Below are 25,744 nucleotides of genomic sequence, written 5' to 3' on the forward strand. Positions count from 1 at the left end.
GCGAACCATAATTTTCTTCTAAACCGATACGAACAGGACAACTGGCTAAAGTAGTTCTTCTGAAGGACAAACTGATGACATCTTTCCGTTCTTTTTAATTACTCAATGCTGGAAATAAAACATTCAAAAAAATCTAAGAAAGTAGAAAGAAGAAGGCATAATGAATAAAAATTCAACTAAATAAGGAATGCATAGCATGGCATTATACATCCATAAAGGCTGACGGTCTCTGGTATCAGTCTCTTCATCGTGCTTTAGTGAAAAGAAAACATTCACATCAAACTGGGTCAATCACAGGTACAGACCATCGTTTACAAACAAAATCAAAGGTCTTTTGCAGAACACACATCTGTTCGTTCATTCGTAATAAAGTGCAACAGTCTACAGAGACTGGTTCCCAGAACTAATACAGAACTGATCTGCTGGGTCTTGTTGGTTCCCTCCGGGTTTAGACCCAGGCCTGCCATCCCGGAAACAGCCTGCTGAGGTTCTTGGGGTCCATGGCTTGTTGAATGAGCAGGTTGACCTGCCCTCCCACGCTGAGCACCGTTCCCTCCTCCACCCCTTTCAGCTTCTCCTGCAGCCGCAGCAGCACCCGCTCCGCCACTTTGTTGAAGCTCTGACTGTCACTGCAGGAGGACGGGAGAAGAGCTCAGAGAAAGGCAGAAAAACAGGCGGCGACTCCCAAACCAAAGATCCGTCTGATCACCTGGATTTGCGGTGGTTGTCGAGGTCTTCTCCTCCCATCGTGGAGCTCAGGGTGGCGTTGAGCTCCTGCTGCTCGTCGTGCTGCAGGTAAAAGGCCTTCAGAGGGTTCATGGTCCAGTCGAACAGAGGGTCATACAGCAGCACCTGTCGGCACACGAGGCAGACGTCGGGTTCGTGTAGAAGCTTTGTGCTTTGCACCGAGAGCGGACGGAGAGTTCTCGTACCTCCACGATTGTCAACAGAGCTTCCTGGGAGCTCCTCATCACCTCCATCGTCTTCTCACAACATCTGAGCACAGAATCGGGTCAGTACGGTACTGCATTTACAGTAGAGACAGTGGACGACTGCTGTAACTGTGGCATTAAATCCCTCATCCTGCGTACGAGTGCAGCGGCAGAGAACTGAAAACTTCCTCGTCTTTTCACTCACAATTATGCTCCCGTTTCGTACGGCACGGAAAACTCATCATTAAAACACATTTGCGTTTGTTTTCGCAGCTTGACAAAACGTAGCAAAGATTGAACGCTTTCGCGAGGCGTTGTACAGCCGATGTACACCAACACAAATGTGAGAAAGTAAGAAAGGGATTCTCTCAGATTGCTGGTCTTTACCGCCTGAAGACGCCCTCCACTCCAGTGATCCCCATCCCGTCCACTACGTCTCTGGAGAGTCTGAACGGGACGGTCTCAGGGGTGGGGAGGATCTTCCCCTGCTCAAAGGCCACCCCTTAAAGCACACAACATCAGATAAGTTACAATTTATGATGCTTAACTACGAGTTTGCATAAATCGAAGGGGTGAGGACAGGGAGAACCTAAGTCGATGTGCACTAGTTCAGCAGTCTGTTCATCGATCAGGATGTTCTGGATGTGTCTGTCGCCCAGGCCAACAATGTAGCCAACTGCAAGTGGAAAAAAAAAAAAAAAAGAGAAAACCCAGTTATGTGCCATTTTGCTGTTTCACCACAGAACTCCATCTTCACCAACAGAGCAGTGATACCTATGGAGGACGTGGCAACACTTCGTGTGTAAGCCAGCCGCTTCTCCATCCATACCGCGGGATCCAGGAACCTTTCCATGCAGAAGTACCTGAAGACCGGTCTAAACTTCCTGCACACCTCGCTGTAGGCCTCCAGCTTCTCATCGAATCCCTGCCGCTGAGCATCCTGCAGCGAGCAGAGAGATGGAGACAAACAGGTCAGAGTCTTTTTTTCCAACCATTAAAAAAAAAAAAACAAACAAAAAAAAAAAAACACTTGACTAAATCTGCTACGTAACGGAGCACAGCTGTTCTTAAACACAAACGTGAACTGAAAGAGCAACAGTGATGAAAAGCGGTTTGAGTTGAAGCGCTTCATGTCTTTTAACAGCAGGTTTCTTAAGCACTTTACCATCATCTTCCTCCTGCAGGCCAGGTTGGTCCAGTCCTGAGGCCGGAAGCGTTTATGAGCGCCTTTGCTGGGGTCCACCAGGAACTCCCCGATGGGCACCGTGCCCGAGCACCACTCCAACACGCCGCTGCGCTGCGAGAACGGCACCACCTGGAAGCCGTTCAAAAAACGCCGCAGACCGTCAACACACATCCACACAACTTCTGAGAGGCACGTCTTCCGCTTCCCTCTCCTGACGTCACCTTGTAGCGCCTGATGTTCAGCTTCCTTTTCCGAGTGTCTGTGTTGCGCTGCAGCAGCATGGAGCACATGCTGAACACCTGCTGCATCACCGCGTCCTGCCGCAGGTCGTCCTGACCCTGTTCACAAAGTCATGTTAACGTGGAGCTGTTTAAACTTGTTTAGGATCAACAAATCTCATACATTGTCATGAGAAGCTGACAGAAATGAGTCACCTTTATTTTATAGCACATCCTGATCATTTGGTAATATTGCAATGGCATCATAGGTAAAGTTTTAAAGAAATCAATTTCCACTCCAAATAAAGAGCTCTGGAAAAAAATAAGAGGTCACTTAAAACTATCAGTTTTACTTGTCATAGGTGTATGTTTGAGTCAAATGAACATTGTTATTTTATTACATGAACTACTGACAACATGTCTGTGTAATGCCAAGCAAAAATTTTGGATTTATTTGCAGAAAATGAGAAATAGTCAAAGTAACGGAAAAGATGCATGCAGTTCTTTCAGACCTCATATAATGCAAAGAAAACAAGTTAGAAACAGCAATTCTAATGTTTTAACTCAGGAAGAGTTCAGAAATCGATATTTGGTGGAATAACCGGGAGGTTTTCGATGGGGCTCAATGCAGTGGGCTCTTCGGTTTTTCCAGAGCGGAATTGTTGGCCTTAGGAGAATTGTTTTTGTCAACTGAATAATTTCTGTGTTGATTTGGCCAAATGTTTCAGACCATTAATGCACTGATGAGTTTTTGTTGACTTTCCTGGTATTTTAATAGAAGTTTCCCATGAAGGAGACGCAGTCTGCCTCAGCATCACAGATCCTCCACCGTACCCAACAATGGTCATGAGAAGCTCATCTGCATTTCCACCTTCATTCATTCCCAAAAGCCTTTACCAAACTCCACAGGTTTATATTTGTGATGGTGGGAAAAGATTTTTCCTGGCATGTTTTAGGTAGCACTTAAATGTTGCTATGGAGACTTGGCGGCACCCAGGAGCAGCTAGCTACTCTCTTCTGGTCATTTCATACTTAAACGGCTTTTACTGCACGTTTTCACGTTCCAGGAAGATTACAACACAGTGCCAACATTTATTTATTTTTCATTGATCCTGTAAAATATAAACAAAATCACTGAAATGATAGCAAACAAGGATTTCAATGTCTTTATTAATTCAAGATATTTATCAAATCTATATTTTTCAATCTGAAAGTCCTACTCACAACCTTTAATGGAGTGATTGTTGCCGAAAAATGTAAAAGATGTATTCAGTGTGTAGGAGGTAAAGGGGTTTTTTTTTTTTTCTGGTGAAGCTGGCTCTTTAGGTCAAGAAAAAAATAAAAGCAACATTACGGTAAAACATGATCTCAGCATGACTCTAAGATCAGGTGAGCTGTTAACCTTTAAGTGTCTTCAAATGTTCCTGCAAACACAAACACACTTTCACACACATGTAATCCAGCACACCTTCCCCGCTCTCTCTCTCTATATATGAGTGTTTCCAGTATGAAGGTGTGAGAGTCTGTTTGTTTTTGTATAAAAACTTGATTAATTATTACCTGAAACCAAACCTAATGGAAAATAACCAGAGCTTACAGTGACCAGCTTCTCGTCAGAAAGTGTGTGTGTTAGTTGAGAACTGGTGTGTGGCCATGTTGGTGCAGCAGGTCACTCTGTTGCACCAACCACAGAACCAAAAGTACACTTTTTAATCATTTCATGACGGATTTAAAAAAAACAACATACACACACAGCAGCTTACTTTGACCAGTTGCCTCCTGCTCTTCCCGTCAGAGCCCACACAGTCGATGATCTTCGGCAGGTTGACTCCTCCGGCCAGGTGATACCGGGGCATGAAGGATCTGACAGTCACCAGGTTTTCATAGCAACCCGTCGGATCGACCTGTTCACAACGCGAACGATAGATTTTTTTTTTGTTTCAATCCAGCCGACGTCGTAAAAGCTGAAGTCAAATGTTGACGATTAATCGAGCTCGTTTATTCAGATCAGAGCTGCAAATCTGTTGACCTTTATCTCCATGGTGGGGATGACCACTTCGTCCAGGTCTTTGAGCTGCATGATGGGCTGATCGGCAGGGATGGGAATGGCCTCTGGTGCGAGAGACGGACACACAGATACACACGCATACCTTCAAATATACAGCAGTTTCAAATGTGTGTGAGAGTGTAAACCATTGAACAGGGAAGCAACTGGCGATTAATTTAGTAGATTATTCTGATGAATAATCTCAAAGAAATTGGTACATTCTGCAGATTTTCTTTTTAGCCATTTGAAGCTTCTACATACAATATTAAAAATAGATTAAAAGATTCAAATAAACCAAAGTTTTATTCTTAAGAATCATATTGTATGTTTTAGTACAGCTTTGGCTTAACTGCTCTCAGCATTGTACTGTTGAGACCCAGTTAACAATTAATTGATTACTAAATGAGTTGATATTTCAATAACTGATTCATCTTTTACAGTAAACACCAATAATAATAAAAAAGTAAAACAAAATAATCTATGCATGTGGATTTGGACCGTCTAGGCCCAGGACTTCTGGAAAACCATCAATGCTATTTTAAAATTAAGACCAGAAATGGAGGTAATTAAAATCTTTCATATCTTAGTTGTACGTTAAAGACGATCAATAGATTAGATCTAACAAATGAAAACCAGCCATGTGGAAGTGGTCAAGCACTGCAACAAAAATGAAAAGATCTCTAGAAAATCCAGAGAGCAACTAACCGAGGACGTTTTATTACAATAAAGTCTGGCTCACTGGAAGCAAAACGGTGACGGACGATTTAGGAGTTTTGCACAATGGATCACGACTCACTCTTCTCGGTTTTGTGCCGGCTGGCATCCATGTAGGCCAGAGTGATGTAGGCGTCGCAGAGGCGCTCCATCCCTCGGATCATCGCGCTTCGCTTCTTCCTGATTACAGAAATGATCTTCTGAGCCACATCTGAACGCTCCTGCGAGAGTTAGTAAGACAAGTTTTACAAAGAGTTTCACTGTAAAAACTCATAAAAAAAAGACTTGATGTTGACTCTGATAAGCTTGTTTTAGTGTTTCAAACTCAACCAGATCAGCACAGATTATGAAAATCAGACTTTTTTTTTTTTTTTTTTTTTTTGGCGAGAGCCACATTGATTCTCGAACAATTTGGACCAAGAACAGAGTTATTAGAGCTGATCTTTTATTCTAATGTCCAGTGATGACATTAAAATACATAACTAAGGTGCGTTAGGGACATTTTCTGTTATGGCCAGGGAAGGACCATAACAATGACTTAACGTGAGTCCAAGGAGGTCATGGTAAGATTTGTTGTTTTCATCTTCTTTTAAAACAAACAATTCAAAATAATGAAGCAATAAACAGAAATTTCTAAAAGAAATAAGTCGCACCAGATCAAACTGCGATTGCTGCCGCGGTGCGCTCTTAGACGGCCGTGTCCTGCAGAAATTCTCGTCTTTGTTGGCGTTCACCAGGGCGAAGATGATGAAGAGCGTGTGGTGAGGATGCTCCAAAGACGCCTTGCAAATGAGCTGAGGGGGGAAACAAAGATAATTCATACCTTTACATGTGTAATAAAAGGTAAATAGTCAAAGTTTGACAGCTCAGGTGTAACACTTTTGCTTGCTTAGCTGTATGTAATATCATCAAACTCATCAAGTAGAGTTGAAACCAGATATTTGGACTGGAAACCAAATCTAAAAACCATTTCCTTCCACTTCAGTCGTCCTCTGCTTTGTGTTAAAGGGACAACTAGACGTACCAATGTATGAAAGAATCATGAGAAAAGAACATCATGTGAAGATATGGAGAACATTTCTGCTGGCACCAGGTCTGAAGGATGGGCACAAACTCCATCAATGAGAAGTTTGTGAAAGGAAATCCAAAATGCGTTTGCTTTTTGTAATGGCATTTAAAAAAAAAAAGAAATATTTTGGATAATCCTAAGTGACCAAAAACATCAAGTCTGAGCCGACGTCAGTCACACAAAGCATTAAAACTCCTGGTTTCAACTCTATGTGTGGCGCTGACAAACTGGAAGAAAACACAAACTTCTGAGTTACATCATTCAGGACTTCATGGAATCCCGGGTCCTCAGCGACGCCGGCAGCCATTTTGGTTCCCATGCGGGCAGCCAGTTGATACATAAGAGGCAAAAACTTGTAGGATGGGATCTGCTTCACTCCCCTCTGGAAGACAAGTCAGCTGTAACAATCAGAAACGTCTGAACTTTATCAGAAAAAAAAAAAAACAGAAAAGGCTGCGACTGGCGGAGTGCAGACGTTAACTCGCCTTCATTATGTCGTTGACCTCTTTGATGTCGGCGCTCTCCAGCCAGAGCGAGGCCAGTCTGAACACCCAGGTGTCATGCTCCTCGCCTTGCTCCAGACACTGGATGTAGTTCTCCACCGCCTTGCACAGGAATCGCTGTCGGTCCGTCCGCAGGTTGGACAGCGCCGTTTCGTCCAGCTCCAGCTCTCTTTGCACCTTTACCGTGTACCTGAGAAGTCATTTCATCGGTTAAAGACGATCCTGACCGGCCTCTGTGGGGGGTTTTCTCTGAGAAAACCGAAAGGTGGGAATCGACCTGTTGGAGGTCACTTTCCGCTCCCGCATCAGGTCCACCTCCTCCTTGGCCTTTTCCAGCAGGGCCTGCTTGTTTTCAAACTCGGATGAGTTCATGTACTTGTCGATGCTCTGGTACTGAGCGTCGGAGAAGCGCGCCAGAGACAAGAAAGCCTCGGTCCGCTGGCTCTGGAGCCTGGGGTCCCGGCCCCCCGAGTCCCCCTCTATCACCTCCACTGCCTGAAGAGAGAGCAGCGTGGAAGAGACTCTGACTGACCTGAAAAGTTGTGGACTAAAGAAAAGGAGCCAGAAAATGAGCACTCCATTTCCTGGAAGGTCTGAAAAAAAAAAAAAAAAAAAAAAAAAAGAAAACCAGCGGGAGAAGCACTAAATCCTAACTGTGAGAGACACACAAACATGAATATATGAATTATTCCATTTGGTCTACATTAATCTGCCACAGCCAGAGGACATGAACCATAAACTTCCAGAAATATAATATTCATGCCATCGCCTCCTTCTGATTTATGTGGACATAAATAAATAATTCATGTGTGTGTGTGGGTGTGTGTGAATAAGCCAGATATTGCCTGGCTGACGGGTAATGAGTCATTCATTTCTCTCAGGGATTCCTGCTGTTACTTCAGTAAGGGCAAAGGGTAACATATATTAGACCTGAGACTCATCTGGTTTCATGTTTACTTATCAGAATAATCTCTTTCTTTTCTCTTCATGTTTACATACAAGGAACACCGACGTTTCTGATTATAAAAGAAAGTACTGTAACTCCGAACTGGTGCCTGTTAACTGCATGATGACGTCTTAGAAAACGATTCAGTCATCATGTTTAAACTGGCTGGGCAGGGAGGGAGGGAGGAAAGGAGGGAGTGAGGGAGAGAAGAAGAAATGGAGGGAGAGAGGAAGGAAGGGAGAGAGGGAAGGAGGAAGAGAGGAAGGAAGGGAGAAAGGGAGGGAGGAAGGGAGAGAGAGAGAGAGGAAGGATGGCTAGAACGAAGGACAATAAAAAAATAAATAGTATTTTGTTGTCCTTGTTGTTTGGTCTGCTGATCACCAGACGGAGGAAATAGATGATTATTGATAAAGTTATAGATTTTGGTTTCTGGTGTCTCACTAGTTTTACGCAAATTCAAATTCATATTCCATGAACTGGAAAACGAAGCAACATTTGAATGCTGCCTGCAGTCTAAGATTCAATCCTGATCTGTAAAACTTTTAAGAAGAAATGCTCAGCGGCCCCTTACCCTCTCCAGGTACTTTTCCAGGATAACTCCAGGACTTTCCAGGCAGCTCTCAGCCAGCCAGTTACCACAAAGCCTGAGGCACTCAGTGTAGAGCGGAGCCAGAGCCGGGTTAAAATCCACCTGCTCGACATTCATCACAACAACATTTCAATTCACTCATGCTGGATCTTCCTTCACACAGAACTGAACAAAACTTATATGCAGGTCATTTTTCATAATTCATCCGTGCAAAGCAGCGGTAGTACGTCTTCATCAGGTGTTTGACCTTTTCCTCTAGACTGTGTATCATCTGCCTCAACAGGCCCAGAGCCAGACCCTGCTCTCCCTTCGCCCAGAACACCTGGGCCTCCTCCAGCTGCCATGACAGAACAGGTGAGGACGCCCAGCTCCCTCCATCGCCGTGCCGCTTCATCTGCCAGACCGCACGCTCCGCAAGCTTGACAGAGGAGACAACGCCGCCATCAGGGAACGGAAACGCTCAAACAGACGGAGAAAGTGAACATTTTATCACATTGCAGGATCACATTTTCTATTCCAGCTGAAACAGAAAGCATCCCCACAGCATAATTCTGCCACCACCGTGTTTCACAAAGGTAGTGGTGTGCCAAGCTGCAAAATGGACTTTCTTTTGTCAATCGCTTTCTTTCAATAAAAAAAAAAAAAATTGTAATAAAAACAAAATGGATAAAGTAAAGAATTGGTACACGCTGCAGATTTTTCATTTCATAACTTCAACTTATTTTATAGAATACTAGCAATACAGTTGAGAAACCTGCGTATTCCCGGCTTTGCGGGCCAAGCGGCAGAGCTCCATAAGGTGGTCGGTGAGCACAGAGCTGAGCTGACGGTTGTCTTCTGGATCTTCCGTTCTGGATAACAAGGTGAGCTGAGCTACGGAGCGCAAAGCCAGGATGGGCTCCACCACGGTGAAGTCACTGTCCACCAGCAGCTGGGACTGCTGCCGCCACTGACTGCAAACGTCCCTCAGAGTCACGTCAGAGAGGGATCTGAAACACACGGAACAGCTTAGGAACCCTAATCGGACTCGGCTCCGTTTCACTGCCGCTGGTGACGACGGCGCTTTTTGTCACCTGGCGAAAAGCTGCTTGACGCTCTCCAGCTCTCTGATGCTCTGCAGGTTCTTCAGGGCCGGATACAGGGAAGACACGGCCTCCAAGGTGCCTCTGCAGAGCTCCTCCACCTCCGCCGCCCTTTCACGCGTGGACACAGTTGAATAAATAAGTAATAAATTGGGGCCAAACTTCGACGCTGCAGGTGTCCGCCTCACCTGGCACATTTCAGGGTGTCATCAAATATGGAGAACTCTTTGTCCCTCAGCGCTTGCAGGGAACAGAACACGGACTCGTGGAAGCCGGGGTTGGATTTGTCGCTTCTGAGGAAGAAAACAAAGGTGCGGGTGAAAGATGCAGGAGATGCGGCTTATTTTTGGTTGGTCGTGCCTCGTCCTCACCTCTCCAACAGCTCACAGTCCCACTGCGTGTTCCTCCAGGCCGCCTGAAAGCGGCGCTCGCGCAGCTCGGCCCCCCACTCCACACCTTCGCTCTCCAAGCCCCTCATGTAGGTGGCGAGGATGCTGCTCAGCCCAAAGTTCTGCATGCCCTGTTTGGATACAGAGGGTGACAAATCGCCATAAAAATGTATTCAAAGACTAATTTTCTACTCTAGTATGAGACATTATTTTCATTTAGATCAAATTGAAAGGAATAATCTTATCATAACTCGCTCTCTGGTTTCCCAGCATTTGAGTATCGTAACAAATCATCAATTCACGCAGATTCAACCGTTTTACCTCCACAATTCCTACAAGTCGGGTAACTTCAGGGAGAGTAGAGTGAAGGTCATATGAGGTCAGGGCCTTCCCCCACATGGCTTCATGCTCGTACGTTCGTATCCTGCGCCAACAGTGCAACAAAGCAGAAACTGTAGTCTGCACAGCAAATGCCTGCATGCTACTGGGAAGATACAGCGCTTTGCAAAAGTATTTACACCCCCTGAACATTACCACATTTTGCCGTATTGTAGTTACAAACTTCAATGTAGTAAATACTTGGATTTTTATGCGAGTAGGAAAATGACACGACTCAACGTGTTTACAGTGAAAATCTCAAAAGTGTGGCGTGCATTTGCATTCAGTCCTCCTCGAGTTTCATTCTTAGTAGCTAAATGTTTCGATGTCAGTCAGAGTAGATGAGGGGACGGCCTGCAACAGGGCGGTACCATATTGGAAAAAAACTGACATTGCAATGTTTGCTTATGTCTATGATGTACATTACAATATGAAAAAAAAATACAAGAATTTTCTACAGATAACTTGAATAGTACATTCAGTGCTACTGTCATCTTGGGACAAATTAACCTGCGCTGATCTCACCTCTCTTTGTGAATCTTACAAGTACGATTTTTGCCTGTAATTGAGAAATATTCCTATTGTCAGGGTTACTGGAAAGCCTTTAATCTAATATTGTGCAAACCCAGTCTGTAAACATATTTTTAATGGGATTCCAGTTTTGATTTGACCTGAACCTTTCTGTGGTCCTTCTGGTTCAGGGTCGGTTCAACTTCCTGCTGGAAGATGCTCTGGTCTCAAATCTTCGGTGACATGTTTTCTTCCAGGATCGCCCTGCGTTTAACTTCGCCCACCTTCTGGAGAAGAAAAGTATCCCTACAGCATGATGCTGCTGCCACCATGTTTGAATGTGAAGGTAAAGTGTTACGTTCCACCAGTTTGCCGTGTCCCTCAGGCAGTTCGTATCAAATTGCAAACAGCATTTCTTGCTAGTGTTCCAGAAATGTCATTTGTGGAGTGAATGACTAAAACCTACAGTTACACACTTTATGTTTGTCTACCACATAAAGCCTCAATAAAGCAGACTGTATTTGTGGTTCTAAGATGACAGAATGTGAGAAACGTCTAGTAGGTATGAATACTTTACAAAACCCTGCAGTGGAGAGAGAAACCTACCTGGTGAGTGGACTGGTCATCGTTTCTCCTCCACAGCCGTAAAGACTGTCGGGTTCCCCAATACTCCGATAGACCTCAATCAACAGCTCCTACAAACACACCAAATATTTCAGATTATCTGAGTTTAAGGATGTACAAAGTCAAACGAGATGGAAAAAAATAACACAAATACAATGAGTGTGACACGCAGAGCAGACCTGCAGGCTGATGTTGGTGTCTTCCATGCTCTTCTCCGTCAGACCGGAGATGGTGAAGTTCTGGCTGTTCTCCTCGAAATTCATCTTGCGTGTGGCTTTGGGCCTGGTTCTGCACATTGGTTCAAGACAGACAAATGAATAAATTGTTGCATTAACTGCATTGTAAAAACAAGAGGTCTCCTTGGGAACCTGCAGGTCTCCTCCATGTTGGCTCGGATCTTGTCCACATAGATCTCAGCGTACAGCAGAGCGGTGAAGTGAGCCGAGCAGGACTGAGCGGCTCGGGCCACCTCCAGGTAGTTCAGCTCCAACCAGAAGTTGGAGTCGCACACGGTGCCGCAGGAGTTACTGCAAGAAGGTCGGCATTTGCATTTTTATTGCAAACAATATGAAGAATCTCTTGTTTTTAAGGTGCTATGAGTTATTATGACACACATCTTCTGTTCTATGTCTAAATTAACAGGAGGAAGCTGAAGAATAGATGGATATTAAATAACAACAAACCTGTCATCTTGCACTTTCCTCTGTTGGTGTCTCAAATAGTCAACAACAGCCAGCATGGTTCGAAGGGAGGTTTTATCGTACAAACCCTGGCTTGCGGAGTCAGACTCTGTGAGAAATGATAAACATTTCATCACAAAACATCGAACAAGTCGCACTGCGCTCGTCTGTTATGGACTCAAACTCACCGGAGTCGGAGTTGAGAGGCGTTGCGGATCGACTGGCGGCCTGAGCGCTCCTGGAACAGAAGCTGAAGAAGTCCTGAACGTGTGACGAGAGCAGCTCCCTCCAGGAGCCGTCAGGGTCGTCCAGGAGGATGGAGTGGATGATGAGGGGCAGCAGCCTCTGGCAGCAGTCCACCATCACCTGCAGATGGATCTCAAACTTTAATGTCACGGAGAACTTGTGACTAAACGACACTGGAAAAAAAACTAAAGCTCCAGTTTAAGAGGCAGTTCCTGTGTAAACAATGCAGAAATCTAATGAGCTCACCAGACACAGAGGCCGTGACAGCAGCAGCGCCTCGCTTCTCACCCCTCCGCTGTCCAGCAGTGCTGTGCACAGAGCCTTCAGCCAGGCCTGGTGGGCCCCCGCCTGCGGGGTCCAAAACTCCTGGCTCTCCAGCTTCCTCTTGGCCTCTGAACTCTCCTCAGCAGTCACAGCAGCCACCTGGTGAAACACACACACACAACAAAATGGCAGATACGCTGTGAGGAAAGGCAGGTTCACTGGCATAACGTCGTTCACGGAGAGGGAAACTCAAAGTGCTTACAGGACAAGGAAATTCACCTTGTTTTTGGCTGTTCTGAATGGATTGAGGTAAGCAAGCATGGGGTCCCGGTTGTCTTTATGTCGGTCCCAGAAGTCGACGCCGGACTGAGTGGCCAGGATGTTCTTCACACACTGAGCTGCAGCTCGTCTCACCTCGATGCTGACAGATGAGAGCGAACGCCATCATCACCCAGACGGTCTTGGGATAAACAAACTGATCACAGAGCCGGAGCATTTATCGTACCGCTGCCGTGTGAGAGCGTCGTTCATGCAGTTCAGGATGATGTAAAGATGCTGCAAGTTGTTGGAGACGAAGAGGGATGCGGCTCTGTCGTAGAGGGGGTCTCTGCCGTGAAGGAGGGCGATGGTGGAGAAGTCAACCGGGCCCAGTTCACCAAGACAGGAGCCAGCAGCCTCTGCAGGAAAGGTTAAAAGTACGACAAGAATATCAGAAACTAGGAAATCACGACTGGGGGGAAAAAAAATAAAAAATAAAAAAATCACCCGATTTTATTTTACCCAGAATGTCAATTCCTCCGGGGTGACTGGCAGCCAGTTTGCAGAGCTGCAGCAGACTGAGGACCAGCTTCACCAGCACACTGTCAGTGGGGTTAGCTGCACCCAGAGAAAGGCAATATTTATAACTTGACTTTTTTTAAAGCCAATGCTGTTTTGCAGCATCGCACCGTGGCACTCTTTGAGCAGCTCTCGGATCTGGTCTTTGTTGCGATGCAGCTGCCGAGTCAGCTCCTTCAGCCCCTCCAGTCTGGTCAGAGGTAAAGAGTCACACGATGATGCCGATAGGAAATGAGTTAATTCCTGTAAAAGGATAAAAAGAAAAACAATGCCTATGAACTTTATCACATTGTCTTGCGACGCAACCACAAACTTAAATCGGTTTTCCTCGTGGTTTATGTCGATAGATAATCGCATTGTAATGCCGCACACGTGTACCTGTCTCAGTGTGAAGCTGCCGCTGTTATACTTGAGTTTGTGCTGCACCGAGCGCAGCTCTCTGAACTCGGGGATGTCAGGAAACGGCTCCAATCTGCTGATGGCTCCTTTTAGTTTCTGCTGACTCTCTATTACCAGAAACTGCAGCAGACTAAGCACCTTGGGGACAAAACAATTCAGAACTATAAAGTACACAAACTAAAAGGAGGCGACAGATGATGCTACCACAGGGATGAGCATTTGATTTGGCACATCCTGATTTAATGAACAGGCTTAAACTGCAGCACTGGGGAACAAATGCTCCTATTAATCTGTGTATTTTATGCATTGTAATACTTTTTCAGTACTTTACTTATTTTCTGGCATATAAAATAACCCAGGCATGTTGAAAACATACCCCCATAGGTGCCATCAAATTTAAGAGACTTGCATAAGTGAAGACTCAGTAACACTGGGTAACAAAAAAAATATTTTTGGATGTCGTCTATGTTTTTTTCAACTGAATAAGGACTGAATCCAAAAATGGCATCCATTTTTCTCAATCAAGTCAGGTTTTTATTCTAACTTGATTTAGAGAATCTGATCTTCTGACTAAGTTGATGACATTTTTGTGACATTATCGATTCATTTCTGTTAATATCTCTCATCCAAAGAAGGTTTTAGGAGAAAAAGCGTGTTTTCTGACAGAGTGTATTAATGGAATGATACAAGCTTGGATTTCTGTAAACTGAATAACAAACACTGATAAGGGTAAATGCATGTAAATTGAACTTTACGTCTTCATTGTGCAAAATTCAGGGCATGAACTTCCATTTCTTCATTGCCTCGTCTGCTCAGCAGCAGGGACGTCTCTCTTCAGAGCCCAACAGTGATCAGCCATCATGACTGCATCCCAGCATCCCAAACTAATATCATTGTTGTCATTTTTGGATTCAGCACATCAGAATTACCCTAAGACAGTTGGAAAAACCCCAGACAGTTCTTATTATCTGACGTACCTGCTGAGAAATGAACGGCCGACTGGTGACCTGAGCAGTGAGAGTCCCCACAATGACCTGCAGGTGGCAGTCAAGAGCGTCATCGCAGAACTGAAGCGCGGCCCGACAGACAGAGCTGAGCAGGTCGCAGCACAGAGACAGGCTCCTGTCGGACACCTCGTCACAGTGAAGCGGCCTGGGGATCGGGGGGAACGTAAAGCTGTTCACTTTGTCGGTTTTAGAAAAACGAGCGAGCGCTGGCGGCGTTCACTGACCTGCTGTTGACGTGGTGAATGAGAGAGTAGATGATGTCTCTGAGGACGAAGGCCCAGGCTCCTCCCAGTCCGTCCTTCACCTCCCTGAGCAGCAGGCTGACAAACAAATGGTACATGAGGAGGACGCGGTGGTGCTCGTAGCTGTTGCTCGTCTCTGCTGCTTTTTCACACACTGCCAGCAAGATCTTCTGGATGGAAATCTGCTGGCAGCAAACAGGGGGACAGGATTAACCTTCTTTACTACAAACGGCTACATTGTACCGGCAGGGTAAATGAGGCGTCTGTACCGGGGTTTTAGACAGAATGGCCACCAGCGACTTGTGGCTGGCACTGTGGCATTTGCTGAGGTAGTCCAGAGTGGCTTTGATGACGTACGAGCTGAAGTGAGGCGGATTCGGCGCGGGATCCAGCTCTCTGTGGGGCATAAAATCGATCTCCTTCAGGTGCCGCTCCGACGCGTGACAGAATGAGACGTAGACGAAATGAAGTAGCAAAGAAACGTTACAGGAAAGAGTGTTAAAGTGTCGCTACCCTGTGAAGCGTTTCAGGTCTCCGGCGTCTCCGTCTGCTCCACAGCCTTCGTACAGAGTCATCAGCAGCTCCACCACGATGTCCGCCAAGTTACTGTGAATCAGGCTGTCGATTTGCTGTGGGCAAATTTCCAAAGGTTATGACTTCTAATGGGGTTTCTGCAAAGACCTTCCTGATATTTATCCAATGTTCACATGGAAAACACTTTATCAGATCAAAGCCAATTATCCCACAGCCCACAACATATTCCAATTTGAATCATTTGGAAGATGCAGAAGTTGAAGGAAATCTCTACCTTTTCCTGCTTTCAAAAGTTATTTTTGCTTAAGAATCTGCGGCGCGTGTAAATCTAAACACTAAACGAAATGAGACATTTATTTTTCTGCTTTTACACTCCGCCTCACCTGTTTGCCCAGACAGCTGGCGTCTTTGAGGAGGTCGTACACTCGGTGTGCCTTCTCTCTCTGCTGTGCAACCTGAGAGTCCTGGCCTTTTAAGGCGAAGTATGGCAGGATGTTCACCATGATCTTGGGGAAGCAGTCGGCTAGTAAGTGCCTCCAGTCCCTCTCCAGGCACCGCCCGATGGACCTCACCTGCTCAAAGTCGTCCAGGAAGACCAGGTGAGGGATCAGCACCTGGTAATAAGAGCTGGAAAAAGTGTGGGTGAGGAGGTAAGCGTGAGAAAACGTTTGTTTAAAATTCAAACACAAGGGGAAACGAAGCTTTTCTGACTTGTAGAAATCTTTGACCGTGTCCTGGTCCAGCAGGCTGTAGGGGAATGATCCAAGCGTGTAGCGGTCGTCTGACTGCCTCTGCGCGAGCCACTCCGCTACCAGGTAGTACAGGTGAGAAGTGACGAATGTTTTCACGCTCCTGCAGTTCTTCACTTTGGAAACGCTGCACAACATCTGCGGCAGGAAACCGAGCAGAGCCACAGGGCCTCTCAGATATCAGGAAGGTAAGAGTAAAACGAGAATGGAGATGATTTATTTCAATCTGCTACCTTCTTGATGAGCTCCTCCTCAACATTGTTCTCTTTGTAGGACTGAAAGAGCGCAAACAGACACTGCTTCTCACACACGGGGCTGCAGCACAGCACCACACACAGACTCCTCAGCAGGGCGACTTTTCGATTCAACGTTTCGTCCGGCTGATCCTCCGAGGAGCCGCCCCTCTGTGTGATCACCCGCAAAAGGAGAGAGCATGAGAAAAGTTTACGTTAAGCAACAACAGTGAAGTTCTTGAAAGCGTGACCTCACCGGGAGCCTCATGCCCTCCTGAGCCTTCAGGTAGATGTTCTCAAACGCTGCTTGCTGGTGTTTTAGCGGCAACATCTTCCTCTTATCCGAGCGATTTGGTCTCAAATCAAGGAACAGCCTGGACGAAGAGCAGAAAATGCCAAAGATCACTTGCATCTGCCTGTTTTTCCAGATTATTCAGATCTGCCTCCAGTAGAGACAAAGCTCATGAAGCCAAAGCATACCTCTCCACAGACAGCGCTACCAGCATGCGGACCTGGTGGTGTGCGTCTGCCAGATGAGAAGGAAGAACCAGCGATACGGGAGAGTCCTTCTCCGTTTCGGCCTCTCTGAGGGTCAGGACAGCCCAGTGGCACAGAGGGTCAGCCTACGTGTGAGACGATGTGAAAATTCAAGTCGCTTTCATATGTTTTGTACTGAATTACACGTATATACCTGTATATATCGGGCTGAAATGTTTGAAGAACAAAATAAACTCTTTCTAAAGGTTTTAAACTTTACCTCCAGCAAGGCGGCAAGACACTGAACCAACGCAGCTCGGACAGTCGCCACACATTTTCCCGTCTGGCTCAAGAAACTAAAGACAAAAAACCCCAGCAAAGTTGTAGCAGAGAGGAACACAAATATTAAAGCTCCAGTTTGCAATACTTGTAAAAATGTTTTGTTTTTTTTTTGTTTTGTTTTTTTACATTTTTGTTAAAACTGTCGCTGTGTTGAGATAGTACACGAGAGATAATCTGAGAAAATAAAATAAGGTTCCTCTGCCTTCTCTCTGTGGTTCTACTGCCACCTGCAGAAATACACCGCCTGGTCAGGAACCAATCAGAGCCAGGAGGAGGGCCTTAGCTCTGTCGATCATGCTTGTGTACGTGCTGCTAGCTGCTACAGTTAGTTAGCATAGCCACCAATGATGGTAGAGTTTTCCTGGAATAGTAAATTGTTTCTTCGCCACCAGCACAAATAAGTAATAAAATGATGCTTCTTACCAGAAGCCAGACAGAACTTGCAGAAGAGATCCCTGAACATGTTTCATCTCCTCGGGCATGTGACGCGTCTTCCCCAGGCTCCGTATGGACGGTAACAAACTGAGCAGCACAGCAGCACAGATCTCCTGGTCCTGACGATACAAAGAACACAAGTCCCTGTGGATAAAGAAAAACATGCAGCTGTTCACATCTGGTCTGCAACCTCAGGAAAAAAAAAAATGGATTTGCGGTTTGAGGTGGAGACTTTTCCTTACGCAAGAGGACGGAGCAGGGCGTCAAACTCCTCCGGAGACAGCGCGTCTTCGGCAGGAAGCTTCTTCAACAGAACGAGGTACTGAAACGGAAGCAGAGTTCAGCTAAAGCCGGCCGAGTCCGAGGTCACCGTCCCAGGCTGACTGCTGCTCACCATGTTGAGGTGCAGAGCTTTGCTGAAGTCAATCTGATCCAGCAGGAGCAGCAGCCTGCGCCGCACCTCCTGAGGTTTAAACAGGAGGCCGTGGAGGGGCGGGGCAGAGCCGCACTCGCACAGGAAGTTCAAGACAGCGAGGAGAGCCAGGTCCTGTTTCCCCAGATGGTCCTCCGCTAGCAGGCTTTTGGCACCTGTTTGAGTTTGAGCAACGACCGAACTTCAACTTTCATATTATCAAACCTGGAAAAAAAATATCGTGTCTTTTCCGACACAGCATAGAGGATCGCACAAGAGCAAATCTACCAAGGTAGAAAAAAAGGCAAATTTCAGGTGTGCAAGTCGATAAATGCGGTTGCTATGGGAACAGGGAAATCCAAGTTAATTACAGGACAAATCTGGAAGAAAATCTTTTACAGGCTGCAGACCTTCATCTTTCCAGCAGCTGCTTTTGAAACCTGCAGAGTTCTTCCCACACATCAGGTCTCCTCGTACCTGAGCCACAGGATGAGTCAGCGTTGTCCTCTTTCTGTCTGCGACTCTCGTTGGAACTGCTGTGGGCCTCCTCGCCGTCTTCAAACAGGTCGATGCCGTCACCAGCCTGAGGAGGTTTCGTCATTTCCCACTCATCGTCCCCTTGTTCGTCATCGTCCGTGACACTGACTCGCTTGGGGACGTTGTTCAACTGAAGCGGAGAGTTGAAAAATTCAGACGTCTGGTTCCAGTTTGTGAAATCCGTGTGACAGAAATCACCGTAGAAGAGCCACGTACCACGTGCAGTTTGCAGATTTCTGCCAGCTCACTGAGCAGGCTGGCAGGCAGAGTCATCAGGAATAAACCAGAGGAGGTCGATCCAACTTTGTCCTGCAGAATAAACGATCCGTTTACTCATTTAAACCACTAATTTATTCAACTTTTGATCAAAAACATCGTAACGGCAGGTGACGTCACCATGAATGCTCTGCTGGCGCACTGTGTGCAAAGCTTCATGAGCGACCTGAGCGCTGACATGGCTCCCTCCTCGTTCATCTTCACTTTGACACTGGAAACAAAGCCGCTGAGGTCCTGCGCCACGGCCTGGCAGCAACAACGTTAAAAACTTCATGTTAATATTTGACTACACTGTTTCATCAGCATTGAGGGAAGCCGCTCGAGGCTGGATTTTCCAAACTAACGTGAGCGTGAACGGACCTTTGCTTTGGTGAAAAGCGGAGAGCGGCAGGCCTCGTCCTCGGTCACAAGCCCTGCCGCGACGAACCCTGCCAGCACACCCGTCAGCTGGCTGAAACAGCGCACCAGGCACTCGGGAGGCGTGGACTGCGACTACAGAAGATCAATCGGAACATGCGTCAGTTTCAAAAGTGCAAACAGGTTTGAAACACTCCAGGACAAATCGACCTCCGCTCACGTCAGGGGAGTAGCAGCTGAGCAGGCTGTCGGCCACGGAGAGCAGGTTCCGCTCCAGCTTGTTTCTGAGGGCGGGGACGGCGGCCAGCTGAGCGTCGGCCGACGCCATCTTTACCGACTCGTCGTCCGTCGCTCTGGCCTCTGATGGCAGCGTGTTGAAGCTGAACTGCTGGTACAGTCGCTCTATGTTTTCCAACTTGTCTTTGGCGTCGGATGAACCGTCTTGAAAAACGGCACTAAAAAAAAAAAAATTAAGCAGGGAGATTAAATGGAGTTAAAGTTTCTTGGCAGATACTGGTTGCTTGTACAGTAATTATGAGATTATAATCTCCTCTTTTTTTTTTTTTTTTTACCCTTTTAGTCCTTCAGCACCCAGCAGGAACTTCAGCCCAGCACTGGTGTCCTTGAAGGTCAGTGAGACCAGGATGCTTGCAATGAGATTATGAGGGAAGTCTCTGCAGACAAGAACACAGTAACTCGTAAATAAAACATGAAAAAATTATTTCAAAGACAAAAAAAAAGAAAAAAGTACATCTGAACAAAAAGTAATGCTTATTAATATCCATGACTCCTTTCATATTTTGTCATGTTACAACCAGTCAGTGTAGTTTACAGAGATTTTAAGTGTGATACTCTAAAATAAAATTTGCCTTTAGAGTTAATATATGTCATCATTTTCATGTGACGTTGAAAGCAGAATTATCCAAAATCCTGAGAATATTATTATGTCCAAAGCCTCATGCTTCACTCAGCTCAGCCCATCATCTCGTTATGACAAAATTCCAACCTGTCCAAAATAATCAAACAAAGAGCCGCCAGACTCCTGGTAACTCACCATAAATATAATATAAATCTAATAACACAAAGTGATTACCAAACAAATGGTACAAAAAAAGCAACCTGCAGATGATGGGGTGGGGCGTGCAGCTATCCTCCATCTCCTCATTCTGGTCACTCATCAGCAGCCAGGCTATGAGGCTCTCCTTCAGGTTAGCAGAGGGACTCCCCTCTGAGATCACCATGTAGTCAAAACCTGAGCTTGATGCAACAGTCTTTGGGATTGAGCATGTTAACATGGCCTGGGCAAGACAGAGAGCAGCACTCCTGAAAAAAAAGAAGACGACGACGACGAGACAAAATTAGTCTACATAGTGGCTACAAATCCAGACTGAATGCAGCAGTGAGCAAAGCAGCTGCGACTCACTGGGTGGGTTTACACGCAGATGCGCGGAAGAGTCTCCAGAACTCCCTGTCCATGTCGATCAGCCGCCTGTGTACTATGGAGGCCAGCAGGTCCAGACTGAGGGACTCGGTCTGAGGCGAACTGACCCCACGCAGCGCGAGGGGCCAGATCCGGAGCCACAGCCTGCCCAGCTCCGCCCTGTGGGCCTGAGCTCTCTGAGGGATGCGGGCCTGGCAGTGGGCCATCTCCCTCAGGCAGCGCAGCACATATGGGCCCCTCTCCCCTCGGCGCTGCTCTGACAGGAGCTGACACAACAGCGACAGCAGCTGGACCAGCTCCTTGCCGGGCACCATGGATGGGTACTTGGAGGCGAGCACTGCAGTTATCTGCAGCCTGAGAGAAGAAAACACAGGCTTGAGTAAATGTGAGGTAACATTTTTTTTTTTTTTATGCTTTTTGACTTTCATACCAAGGTATGACATCAAAGTCGCTCTGCTGAGGTTGCAGATGGTCACGGAGGACATCCCAGCCCATTTCTATGCGGTGCCGCTTGCTGATGGGACTGCCCATCTGCGTGGCTCTGTGTTGGGGCTGAGTGACCTCCAGCACATGGGCATCACTGTCAACACTGAACAGCTGTGACAAGATAAACGGGTGTTAAACATACACTGGACCGCAACTTCAAACTCAGATCTGATCTGCTTTGCATTTATGCAAACGTTGGGAGACCAGGAGTAAAGTTTTTTGGTGTTTTTTTACCTGGTGACAGATGTCGGCAGTGAGTTCAATGAGGTTATCTTTCACAGCGATGTGTCTGGTCCCAGTGACGTACTTCCCTCTGCTGCCGATGTGGCTGATCTCTCTGACTAAAGTGTCGTACAGGTTGTACAGCAGGCCGCGCCACCTGGACCAGTCCTCCGCATGCGCACCTAGAAACAAAGATCATCGTTTGAATTAAGGTTAATTTGGGGAAACTTTCAATTCTTCTAAATCGCATTCCGACTGCTGTCAAAGACAAATTTTAAAGGTGACCTACTGTGCTTCCTTGAACAGATTAGGGTAGGTCGATGGGCTACACAGAACATGTTCAATTCATTTTCTGCACAATGTAATTCTTAGATAATGAGATTTTAGTCTGGTTACTTCTGCCTATTTTGAGCTCCTTTCAAAATGAGCTGTTTTAAGGTCTTATCACTATAAATCTAAATAGGCAGCTGCTGGCCACGCCCCCCCAACTCACACACGAAAATGGCTGCAAGCAGATGTGCAATTATACAGCCGTACATCTTTGAAAAGCAGAAGTTGAGCCTACTGCACAATAAAAAAGACGGCAGAAAGACCAAGCGGGGTTGCTAGGTAACAGGGCTGGGTTCAGCTTAGCTTGTTAGGTAATGGCACGGTGACCGTCAAATGTGACTTAACAATAGAGAGGTTTTTTGATTTGGCTCATTTTCCAGACACCAAAAAACATTTACTTATTGGCAAAAATGTCTGGGTGATTTTTTTTAAGCAGTTGGGTTGTTTTAGAAGATGTTGAGATCTAAATGGAAGTACAAAGATCCACAGAATGTAAATTTGCCTTAATAGGTAAACTTTAATGTAAATCCCACCCAGGACATCATTTCTGATAACTCAGCTTTCTAACACTGAACCTGTGTCTTGCGTCTTCGCTCCCTTCGGATGGTGAACAAGGAGCTGCAGGTTGAAGAACTCCACAATCTCCTCCTTCAGGTTGACGCTCGGCCTCATGTCCTCCCACACGTTCAACAGAGAGGGAAGGAGCTCCTCTCCGAGACGACACACTCTCATCCGGCAGTTCATGGCGGCAGATCTCAGGAAGATGTTCAGAGCCAAGACGAGATGCTCCAGGACACTGAGGTGTTTCTCCTGCCTAGGATGGTGCATGAAGTTTACCACAGTTCACAACAGAAGCAAAACAATTTATCTGACAATGGATATAATGATCATGGCTTCTACCTGGCGTTAAGCATTGCTTTAGAGAAGAAGCTGAATAAACTGTCATTAAATCCGTCAGTCTGAGCGCAGCAGCCCTTCACCACAGCGTAGATGACTCTGCTCAGCAGCACACGGTTGATGGATTTGGATGAAGAGTTGAACAAGCCGCAGTACAACTCCAAAAGACCTTTAGATCAAAAGGTAAAAGGACAAATACACCCAAGTTATCAGGATGACTTTTAAGACTTTCTTACAGTTCCAGTGAGAGGCAAAAAAAAGCCTCCTGTGTTAAAGTGGTGGGAGAAATCTTCATCTAGGTTTATATCAGATTAATAACACTGCAGCAGATGAGACTAATATAGCTGGAATGATTAGAATTTATATTAATACTAAATAACTGAATGCAACAGAGCAGCAACATAAAAAAAAGTAAATTAATAAATCCATCTTAAAAAAAACATGAATATCTAATCATTTGAATGATTATTTTATAAATTTAATGTACTATACTGCAAAGTATAAGATCTGTGACAAAGTTTAAGTTGTTGTCACATCACAAGTATGAGATTTCTAACTCTAACACTTATAACATTTTATAAACGTTTGGAAATTAATATGACAATATGTGAGTGGGCACGAATATGTCGTGTGCTCCTAGGGAAAAACTGCAGGAGTTTCACTTTTTCTTTCTTTTAATTGAAATAGGAATTCAAATCTAGGTCAACAGAAAATAGCTTTATAGTGATCAGTATTAGAGTTTTACATAAACATCAAAAGTCAATAACTAAACAGAAACATGAAGCAAACTTGACTCAAGCAGTTTTGACAGTTTCTCATATTTTTCATAAACATTGGTGATGAGGAAACAGCTTTGAGATACTAAAACCCAACGTTGATCTTGATGTTTTGACCTGTCTCTTTAGCCACTTACTCTGCCACTGCTGCCGAGTGATGTCGCACCAGTACTTGCGGACAGAGAGGATGTCCTTTAAAAGGAGGCTGCTGTAATTCTCTCCATATGCTGAGCAGCAATACGAACTTTGCAGCACCTCCATCACGTGTTTCAGCATCTCGCTGCACTTCAGACGAGGCCCACCTGCACAAAACAAGCCTTAGACATGGAGTCCACATTACATCTTCCAAGAGAGTTCAAACCAGCCCAGTCCTGTAAGTAGGTTCCAGTAAGTAGGTGAGGCAATAAAATATTGTTTTCATGTATACGCAAAACAAATTTTCACATAGATAATTTGATCAAACTTGCATTTTCTAAGTTAAGTTGAAAATCTTGCCCTTACGTTTGTTTGCATAGCGAATGAAAAACTTGACTAAGCTGCATGTTTCAGCCATCTTCTTCTGCCGTGTGGCCAACGTAGTCGCCGTGACGTTGGATTTACTCGACTGCATGCTCTCAGTCTCCTTCTGGACAAAACGCTGCAGGAATCTGATGAGGGACCAAAAAATAAAAAAAAAACTTGACTGAGCAAAACAAAAACGAAAGCTTTCATTTTATAGAAGGATTTTCCTAGAGTAAAATATGAGACGTAATTGAAGGCCACGCCTAGATGAAGGAGATAAAGGTGGGAAAATGATGGAGACTCACCTGAAAACAGCATCCCATGTGAGTTGATTGGAGCCTTTAGCTTTGGTCCCAGAGGTGCGATCCAGTTCTTGCATAACCTCATTAGAACGAATGAGTCTTCTAAAGCGTTCAGTTTCTTTCTAGTTCCACAAAAGGGGGCACAAAATAAGTGATGAACTGACTGATGCTAAGGGATTAAATGTAATGAGATCTTTGTAGTTTGCTTACCTTCCTCTCTGTAGCTTTGTCATTTTCCAACCCTCTGCAGCAGACCAGGAGATCATGAAGAACCAGACTCATTCTGGCGACAGCTTATAGCTGGTTACACCTGCAGGAACAGGCGGATAAACAACACCAACATCCTTACAGCCAAAATACAAATGAACAGATCACACCCAGGCATTTTGCTGAAAGATGGACTCTTTCCACAAAAACAGAGAAGAGGAACCAGACAGGATAAGCATGTGTTATTGCTAACAACAGATTGACGTGAGCAGACTTTCACTGCTCTTCTGACTTAATTAGAATAGCCAAATAGTTGCTTTAAAAGGAAGCAGAGGTTTGGTTATAAACAAATATTTAAACAGCCAAACCTTGTATGGGCAATTTATTAAACCCAATACAGGGAGAACACATACACTGATCTCACACAGATGTACCTTTAGTGTGTCATAAAACCGCAGGGGATCCTTGATCCTCACGACTAATCCTTGTTTCTCTCTAAAACATCGACTACAAACCTTCTTTTCTAAACCAAGGCAAAAGGCAACTACACCTGCTCTAAGATCAATAAAATAATTTGGTGCATAACATTTTCTAACTTCTATAAACAACTTCTATACATAGTTCAGTCAATCCTTCATTAGCAAACTCTCACAAACACAATAGATCTAATAAATCTGATCTTGCAAAGTTAGTGGAAAAACGAGATCTCTTTTGATCATGACTGCATAAAGCTACAGCCTCTAACACAGTCGGTGTCAGTCCTCACACAAACCCAGAAAAGTCCCAAATGAGAAAGTTGGAATTGAGCAAAAAATATTCTTTGCACCTAAATAACAGGACAAAACATAAACCGGAGTTTTAATGCGTACAGAAGATGAACTTTACTTCTGGTAATGGGATGCAACAAATCTGTGGCGCAATGGTGGCCTTTTAAAGTGAAGTGGAAAACACCCCGGCCAGAGATGGACAATCAAATCACAATAATTTAGTAGGAAGCAGATGTAAAATAATCAATCAGTAAGCGGGCAGACATGTATCAGCTTTATTCTCTAATGTCAAAGCACTTAAATACGCATAATTTCTAATAAAATACAATATTTGCACGTGTAACCTGATCATGCATGCAGACAAACACGAAACGAAACCAGCTCTGGAGTTGAGCTTCATTTAAACTTTCACTAAGCATGCTCACCGAGCTCACTGGTCTGCACCGACTGGAGTCAACAACCTGCTGCTGGACCAGGTGCAGAAAATACAGGACGTTTTACAGTTCATCCCAAAACAACTTTGCCATCTTGACGTGCAATAAAACTCACGCACACTCACGCAAGCCACGCAGGAATATTCCCGCCCCAGGATGAGTGCGGT

At 45.3% G+C, this 25,744-nt stretch overlaps 1 protein-coding gene across 1 annotated transcript; it reads right to left on the reverse strand.

The window, feature by feature from the left end:
- Positions 1–72: 72 nt before the first annotated feature.
- Positions 73–25,736, reverse strand: atm (ATM serine/threonine kinase). The gene is made up of 63 exons (XM_015005131.2): positions 25,569–25,736; positions 24,380–24,479; positions 24,173–24,291; positions 23,868–24,013; positions 23,504–23,668; positions 22,594–22,759; positions 22,269–22,507; positions 21,376–21,545; positions 21,086–21,252; positions 20,638–21,009; positions 20,334–20,537; positions 19,787–19,888; positions 19,435–19,669; positions 19,218–19,349; positions 18,978–19,103; positions 18,798–18,890; positions 18,522–18,711; positions 18,027–18,220; positions 17,875–17,954; positions 17,621–17,776; positions 17,136–17,211; positions 16,859–17,001; positions 16,635–16,752; positions 16,379–16,549; positions 16,108–16,283; positions 15,780–16,023; positions 15,376–15,491; positions 15,132–15,258; positions 14,845–15,044; positions 14,591–14,765; positions 13,593–13,751; positions 13,325–13,457; positions 13,158–13,253; positions 12,883–13,054; positions 12,657–12,798; positions 12,360–12,536; positions 12,056–12,233; positions 11,871–11,976; positions 11,556–11,714; positions 11,367–11,475; positions 11,170–11,258; positions 9,997–10,099; positions 9,658–9,806; positions 9,475–9,579; positions 9,278–9,397; positions 8,959–9,193; positions 8,452–8,622; positions 8,187–8,306; positions 6,947–7,164; positions 6,652–6,859; positions 6,423–6,548; positions 5,751–5,891; positions 5,180–5,318; positions 4,366–4,448; positions 4,100–4,240; positions 2,340–2,456; positions 2,098–2,247; positions 1,707–1,872; positions 1,522–1,608; positions 1,320–1,434; positions 933–996; positions 710–852; positions 73–629 (listed from the first exon to the last, which is right to left on the reverse strand). The coding sequence occupies exons 2-63, from the start codon at positions 24,449–24,451 to the stop codon at positions 449–451; spliced, it is 9,276 nt and encodes a 3,091-aa protein (XP_014860617.2). The 5' UTR covers positions 24,452–24,479; positions 25,569–25,736; the 3' UTR covers positions 73–448.
- Positions 25,737–25,744: the final 8 nt, after the last annotated feature.

This window comes from Poecilia mexicana, unplaced genomic scaffold (genome assembly GCF_051168715.1).
Source record: "Poecilia mexicana isolate PSO_F unplaced genomic scaffold, ASM5116871v1 scaffold_13, whole genome shotgun sequence".
Classification (NCBI taxonomy): domain Eukaryota; kingdom Metazoa; phylum Chordata; class Actinopteri; order Cyprinodontiformes; family Poeciliidae; genus Poecilia; species Poecilia mexicana.